An 8247-nucleotide genomic window follows, 5' to 3' on the forward strand; every position below is an offset into this window, starting at 1 on the left:
AAAGCATAATGCCAAATTTCATCTCATTATCTTTGCTTCATGCTCATACTTAGTCGACGTGTAAAATCGTTCTCTCCAAGGTTGCACAGCAGGCATATTTTGGCGCGGACTCATGAGACGTGGAGCAGCACATATGTGCCAATTTGCAAATGGGCCATTCGGTACCGCAAAGCGATAAATTTGTAAACATCCGAGCGGAAGAGTGGTAAACCAGTCGGGGCGGCTCCCAGCTCGACACTACGGCGCTCCCTAATTTGACCGCTGCTCTTTGAAGAAGGCAGAAGCACGGGGGGCGCGGTGGGGGAGCGTCCACGTCGTAGCTACTTCTCCTGGGCGTGCAGCTTGGTCCACTCGCGGGCCGTGGCGTCGTACTTCTGCCGGTTGGTCTTGTACAGCTCGGCTGCGGCCTGGTGCAGTGGCGAGTCGGGATTTGGGTCGCAGAGCATGGAGCAGATGGACAGGAGCACCTTGGAGATGGACAGCGCCGGCGACCACTTGGAACTGATCACGTCCAGGCAGATGGAGCCGCAAGTGCTGATGTTCGGGTGGTAGATCTTCGTCACGAACTTCAACTGGCGCATGCCACGAAAGGGAAAGAGAAAAATTGTAACGTTAGTCTCTTTTTACCGCGAAATATGCCGTACGTTTAGCTTCAAAGCAAATACTATCTCGCCAAAACTGTTCACAGCTTGTCTGGAGGAGGTATTCAGGAAGCTTGACTGGGACAACAATTGATTAAGGATAAACGGAGAACATTTGAGCTATTTGAAGTTCGCAGGCGGCATAGCCTTGCTAAGATACTTTGCGGAGCACCTGAAAAAATGCTCCAGGAACTAAATACGAAATATCAAGGCCGTGGGACTAAAATAAATATGAAGAAATCTAAATAATGTTGAAGTAGCATGTCCAAAGCGCCCTCTTCAGGATGCGTAACGAAACACTAGAACAAGTAGAATATTAGAACTACACCGGTCAGGTCTTCTGCGCTGATCGCAACCTCGAGAAATAAATCCTTCGCAAAATTGGTATGGGCTAGGGTGCATTCGGAAAACACTCCGATATTTTGGAAAGAAGCTACCCTTATCACAGGAAAGGAGAATATACTACCAATACGCCCTGCCGGTGATGACATTTGGAGCTGAAACTTGGCGCCTTACTAAAAAAAGAAAAAAAAAACTTGAAAGTAAGATCAGATCAGATAGACGGGCCATGGAACGAATGATGATAGGCGTAGGACTTAGAGACAGAAAATGCGCTAACTGTATGAGAGAAAATACTAGAGTACAAGATATCATAGTTCAAGTAAAGAAAAAAGGTACTTGGGCTGGCCAGGTAGTTAGGCGAAATGACAATAGGTGAACTACCTGGGTGACACAGTGGACTCCGAGAGACAGGTCTAGCAAACAAGGAAGGCCAGTTACTCGATGTAGGGACGAACTAGGGAATTTCGGAAGCAAAGAATGGACTAGAGCGGCGCAGGACACGAGTGGTTAGAGGTTGATCGGAGAGGTCTTCGTCCTGCTGGGGACCCAGGTGGCTATTGATTACGGTTACGACGATGACGTATTTACGCTGCCTACAAGCATAATTATTGTTGTCCACAGCCTTTGCTTCCAAATGCAATACAAGTCATTGCGTACATTACATTTTCGTGATACCAAAAGCCTTCAAAGACCGTGACGATCTACTCCACTAGTCACAATAATAGGGAGCGGAAGGATGAGTGAAATCGCAGTTGGCATGCATTACAAAGAGTTTTCTTAGCACAGACTAAAGGACACCGAGAATGTTTTCACAAGTACTTTAGCAAGGCTGCCACCAGTGAAGCTTCCTGACTTTCATTTCTGTATTTCACAGCACTCTTTTGTAGAAGCAGTGTGGACTTTTCTGTAGTGCAGTTTAAGCACGAAGTGTGCTTGCAATGTAAATAATTTTGCTCTATGCCTTGTGCGTCGTTTCGCCTCATGGTTAGCATTTCTTGAGAAGCCGCCTAGGCCTCCAGACAAAAGGACGTTTCACTTGGCGTGTCCTGCAAAAGTTCGTCGCCCGAGGTTTTGTGCGACGTACAGTCCTTGACAAAATTTTCTAGGCGACGGAGACATGACCGGAGCAGGCGTATGGTTCAGCAGGGGCGCATCGGTTGCCGCTCTCGGCTTGTTGCGCAGCTAAAGAGGGCAAGGGGAATGTTCACTCTTGTCTTGGTGGTGTGGGTGGCGCGATTAGTGTAGCGCGCGGCTGGTCTCTATAGCAGGCGATTCGCGTCAGCGCAGGCTTCGTGCCACACTTGTTGCACCAGTCATACTACGGAAACAAAAGCGAAAGTTCCTCGCGCTCTCATTAGCAACGCAACCAGCCGACAGTGGCAACCGCAGCGCCTTTTCTGGGCCGCGCGTGTGCCACGGCTACGTTTGCCGTGGCCTGGAAAATTTTGTCAAAGACTTTCGTACGAAGCGGATTTTACTCGAGCAAGTCGTGAATCACATTTAAAATGCCAAGTCAGGAAAGAAAATTTGAAGAGCGTGGAGCGGCTGCTACACTGCTACAAGGGACAGTTGCCGAGTCACAGTAATTCGGCCCTCAAGAACTATTACTACTAACACGTGGACTGCCGTATCTTTAGGTATGAATATGACCTAAGGTATGGGTGTTGTTCTGCGGTTTTTGTTGTTGCTTTTGCTAGTGGTGATAACAATTGCGAAAACTTGAATTCAGGTTCACTGTCTGGTCTTGTGGAGATTGCTTCAAAGCGCTGCTGAAAGGAGGAGGAATAAACATTTAATTGAGCAGTCAATGTCGTTATGTTGACCGCCAGGTGGGGGACCTCTTTAGCTTAGGAAGCCCTGGGTCTGGGTGAGCTGTCTCGGTCGGGCTACCAGATGTTGTTGGTGATCCGGTTTGGAGCAGGTCAATACAAATTATTTAAAAATGAGAGGGTATATTAGAAAGTCATAAGGAGATGAAAAGGGTGCTGTTTTTAGGATATTCTTCTGTGTATTTAGTGTGAGTTTTCTTTGATAGTATATATGATATAACGTCACGACAATTGATCACGTTTGCTTTTCGTTCCCCTCAAGACATGCCATTGCTATGAAGGAGAAGAACATAGCTTCGTGATGAAATCACGAAGACGGTTACATCATGCTAAGTGCCTCCGTGCCCTCTATTACTAGGAGGCTGGAGGCTAGACGAATGATGACCCTCCAGCCTCCAAGGTTTGGCCCGTTTTCTGCGTGACGCCACCGATGGGGTGTCTGCTGAAGAGACATGCGCTGTATTTTTTTAACAGACGGCAGTATTTGTTAGACTACCTGAAAGCAAAAGTTTTGGTCGCATCTGTCTGTCTGTCTGTCTGTCTGTCTGTCTGTCTGTATGTGTCACCCGATTCTATCACCTTAAAACATTCGAACAGTTCAAAAACAAATGAGTGAACCCTCGTTATTTCGTACTTCATCAATTCGAATTTATGGATACCTCAAACTCCACTGCTTCATCCGGCCAAATTTTGGATTGACGTCTATGAATAATGAAGCTAGTTCATTCGAACATGAGTCGGTTCCGGCCCGGATAATTCAAACTGCGTGCAACTGCGCCGGTGCATTGGCGTTTGAAACACGGCAAAAAAATCGACACTTTTGTGCCTACACACAAGGCTCCGAAGAACGGAGAAGGGAGAATGAAATAAAAACAATCTAATCCCACACGGCGGACATTTTGGAACACGCCTTCATTGCGGACTACGTCAATAAGGAAGCGGAATAGGTCAATAAGGAAGTCGTTGGGTATAGTGCGCTGACATAAGCCGGCATCATATTTCAAGTCAGAGGATTTCATTTTAATTGTAGGGTTTAACGCGCCGACGCAACGCAGTCGATGAGGCGCCCCGTAGTGGAGGGCTCCGGATTAATTTTGACCACCTGGGGATCTTTAACGTGCGCCGAAATCTCTTACACCCAGGCGTGTTTGCTTTTCGTCTCCATCAGAAAAGCGGCCGCTGCGGCCGGGAATCGAACCCGCGTCCTCGTTCTCAGTAGCGCAACACCTTGGCCAAAGGTCAGAAGAGCAGAACCTTTCACTGCTAGCGATGACAAATATGATGAGGACGAAGCATAGTGTGGCCGTCCTCCTAAAGGTCATGGCCGGAGGGAATGCCGCCCGCTGCCCGTCTTTTGTATTGTTTTAAAGACAAAAATGAGGCTTTCCGCTACAATCGTTTGTTAGAGCAAAATGTGCTGACTTTCCCCCTCTGGGGAGGAATGCAGGCTGCAATGACCGAATTTTTCAAGCATCAGAATGTTAACATTCTGAACTGCTTCCCAATCGCACTGTACTGCTGTTATAAGCCCCTTTCATTAGTTCGAACTTTCATTAATTCGCACCGAGACGGCGTCCTCTTTTTTGTTTTTATTACCTGTTCCTGACATTGCACTCAACATTAGACAACCAAACAATATTTATAGATTAGACATGTGAGTATGACACAAACACAACTAAACAATATTTAAAAATCAAACATGGTAATGTGTCCCCAGCCCGTAAGTGGGCTGGCTTTATTGTCAAAATTCCTCCAGTTCGGTCCGGGGTTCAATCCTTGGGAAGGCACTCAGGAATGGAGTTTCTTGCTCTCAGCACTTCAGCACACCAGACGCTGCGCTCTCTCGGAAGCACTGTCGCGTTGAGCTTGCGTCCTCATCATGTTAAGGGGTACTGACCCCAATTTTCGGCGTTAATAGTATTGCACAGTTCGCTTCCTTTGCTCCATAGAAGGCCCTGGCTGAAATATGAACGGCCTGCGATGTGAAGAACATACTTTAATTGGATCTCACTCATCGCGCCGACCGTACAGCACGCGGAGCGGCACTCAGCAAATGGACATTAGCGCGGCATCATCCCATGGTAGCCAGAAGTGACGCGCCAGCGCTCGTCCAAAACACGTGACGTCACTCACGCGCGCGGGCCGGCGAGCGGGACTGGGCGACGGTGCATTCACAAACGGGTGCATGTAGCCAGAGCTACAACATAACCGCTGCCAAGAAAGGCACTGTTGGGAAAAAATAAAGTTCCACGCACGGGAAAGGAAGCAATAATATATCCCGGAATCGCAATACAAGTCGCCATCAGGACTTTTATTGAAAGCTGTCATGGAATTTCTACCGCAAGGCCTAGCCCCTTCGGGCAGCTCAGCCGTTCAGCTCCGGCGGCGGCGCGGTCGAAACAACGCCCCCACCGGCCTCCGCAGTGTTTCGACGTCCGCACAAAGCGGCGAGGTGATGCCAAGATTCAGTAATATGCGTATTTTGGGCTAAAAGCGCGGGAAATTAAAAAAAAAAAACGATTTTCAGACCGTTCAACATAATTAATTATCGCGCGATGAAGTATTTAAAGTGCTGTGTCGGGTTCGCCGCGAGACCATTAAGCATCGATAAAAGCAATAAAAATGAATCATAACATTTTCCTGTCAGTACTCCTTTAGATCCAGGCCACCAGCGAACTCAAAATATTGAGGACAATCATTATTATTACATCAAAGGTACATTTTCCTCATTTTCTACTGGCAAAAACCTTACGCCATATGGGTGTAGTGGCGGCTCTTTATGAGTCGTTCTCTGGATGGAGGGCGTCCCAAAGGAAAACCGCCGCTCAGCAGTGAAGAAATACGCGCTCTGCTTGATGGTCGCAGGGGGTTTACAAACGGCAAGGACAGCCCCTATTCATGCGTCGACGTACTAACAGGAAGTGTTCCTGTGCGTAGCATAAAAAAGAATGACTTCCTTCCTGCGGGGATTTCCATACGCGTCACTCGCTTAAAGACATCTTGGTTGATTGTAAGGTTTAACGCGCCGGCGCAACGCAGGCGCCGTAGTGGAGGGCTCTGGATTAATTTTGACCCCAAGGGGATCTTTAACGTGCACCAAAATCTCGTACACGTGGGCGTTTTTGCTTTTCCCTCCATCAGAAAAGGGGCCATCGCGGCCGGGAATCGAACCCGTGACCTCGTGCCCTTGAAGACATTTTGGCGTAGGCCAACCAATATGAATATAGTATTACAAATCTACTGGGAAGACAACATAGCCGAAATCATCATGTAATTTCTTCTCTCGTTACAATAGTCAAATATTCCGTGAAAAATCGCGCAGTTGGGAACTTGTTGGTTATAGCGAATTCCTTAAAGTATCAGCAACACTGCCTGGCATGTTACTAGACGATACCACCAGTTTGGGCAAGGCTCGCGTCAACCGTACCTGTAGCACAGTGCGCATAAAAGGGTCCCGTTGATAGGGGAAAAGTAGAAATTGATTTACAAGCTGCCTCGTGTACAAGTGGTCAAGCCCGTGGTCACCATCACGAATTCGTCCAAACAACTCTGTGAAATGTCTCCACATTGAGTCCAGAACAATGTTGTACTTGCACTACGTACGAAATTCTGGCGACAACAAAAATTACAGGCTGTGGCCTTGAAAAAAAAACTGATAGATTGGCCCCTTTCTTTTTTCCCGCCCTCTTTTTTATATTTTTCACGGGGTTTCGCACGTAGGGTTTACAATCCCGGTAGTGATCGAGTGGGGCACCCAAATACCTTACCAGCGGGGTGGCCCAGTTGACGTTGGCGAAAGTCGCTGGAGTTGACACAGAATAGCCGTGCCAGAATCTTTCGAATTTTGTCCAGTTCACTAAACTCGTGATAACAACACTAAACCACTTTACGGTGTCAACTGCCCTTACGGTTTGAAATAACGAGTTTTTACTATCTATATAGGCAAAACCATTCAAAACTTCTAAATCCAGTGATAGAGGGCGATACATCTTAACTTAATTCTCAGGAATTTTTGCGGCAGTACATAACCAACAGAAGCAACGTTTTTTAAAATTAGGAATAGAGGTAAGATTGGTTTTTATCGTAGCGAGTAAAGAAACAACGCCTTCATAATAAAGCCACGGGAGTTCGCGGTCTCCCATCACAGGTCGCGCTAGCAGTGTAAGCGCGGGAAGATCGAATTGAGAAAGTAAGCATTGTAGTAATGGCCCGGGTTGCGCTAAATGTCAAAAATGAACTAGAGGGAGGGGGAGCAAAGCGGACGGGGTGTACTTTGCAAAAGTAGCAGCAGACTATCGTCTTTTGACGAAATTTGCAGCCGAAACCAATCTTCTGCCTTTCTTTGTAATTAGCATTGCAACGGGCATGTTAAAAAAGAACGCTCTTACTAATGGATTGATATTTTGCCAAATTTAGGCCTGTCTTTTGCAACGGGTAGTCTTGGAATGTGTAATCAATGCAACCATCTCCAGTATTTTGAAAATATCTTGCCTATATTTACTTAGTATTTGCATTCTTTGTTATAGCGGCAATGTGTTTACAAAGGGCGCTGAAAAGTGCCAGGGTGACCTAAAGAACACAATGCTGAAAGGCGGCGCAAATGAGCCGCAGACATTAACGTGCGGGGGTTCTCCATTGTATGCTGGGCATATGGAGGAAAACTTCCGTTTGACTGTCTAAAATTCGTCTCGTACGGTAAGAAATAGGCAGATTGGGGCAAACCATACGTATACAGTTAGAATTATTGATATTAAGAAATTGGATTTTTGCTCGTTGGCTTCCCCAGGTGAGATTGTAAGATAGCAACCAAGTTGCTGTGCCACGTAAAAGCACATTTATGTATAGCAACTCATCTTGATTCAAAGCATTTGTGCTTGACTGGACAAATTTTATCACATACGAACTTGCCCAATACGTGTCGCCGAAATGGCACGCGCTTGAGTACCTTGGGTGGATTGAAGGGGTAATCCTTGGGGAAAGAGATGGACAGCTTGAAGACGCCTCCTTCGTACGGGCTGTCTTCGGGTCCTAGTATCGTGGCCTCCCAGTTCAGCAAATCCTCGTCGTTAACGGGGCCTGCCGAGCAGTTGGCCGGGGGGTCGCGGTGGATCTCTTCCAGCTCGGTCTTGATGCGCGCATTAACAGCCATAGCCAATCTTGCTGTGGAGCCCGTGTCCAGCGGGAGCGCCGAAAGTCCAGCGGGAGCCCTTGTGTGTCCCGCTGCTACCGACCGCCCCGACGGTGATGATGATGATGATAATTATTTGGCGCATGCTAACCGGAAAATTAGACGACGATGATTACCATTGCGTATTCGGTTTACGGCATCTTCTCCACCTTAACATTGCCTCGAATGTGATGATGATGATTTGGCGTATGCTCACCGGAAAATTAGACGATGACGATTACTATTGCGTATTCGGTTTACGGCATCT

General features: G+C 47.2%; 1 protein-coding gene across 1 annotated transcript; it reads right to left on the reverse strand.

Annotated features, from left to right (window-relative positions):
* Positions 1-320: 320 nt before the first annotated feature.
* On the reverse strand, positions 321-7961 carry LOC144175411 (ubiquitin-conjugating enzyme E2-17 kDa-like). Its single transcript, XM_077704491.1, has 2 exons — positions 7758-7961; positions 321-572 (listed from the first exon to the last, which is right to left on the reverse strand). The coding sequence occupies exons 1-2, from the start codon at positions 7959-7961 to the stop codon at positions 321-323; spliced, it is 456 nt and encodes a 151-aa protein (XP_077560617.1).
* Positions 7962-8247: the final 286 nt, after the last annotated feature.

The sequence above is a fragment of the Haemaphysalis longicornis genome, unplaced genomic scaffold (genome assembly GCF_048455015.1).
Source record: "Haemaphysalis longicornis isolate Haplotype H1 unplaced genomic scaffold, Haemaphysalis longicornis Haplotype H1 scaffold_3, whole genome shotgun sequence".
In the NCBI taxonomy this organism is placed as follows: Eukaryota; Metazoa; Arthropoda; class Arachnida; order Ixodida; family Ixodidae; genus Haemaphysalis; species Haemaphysalis longicornis.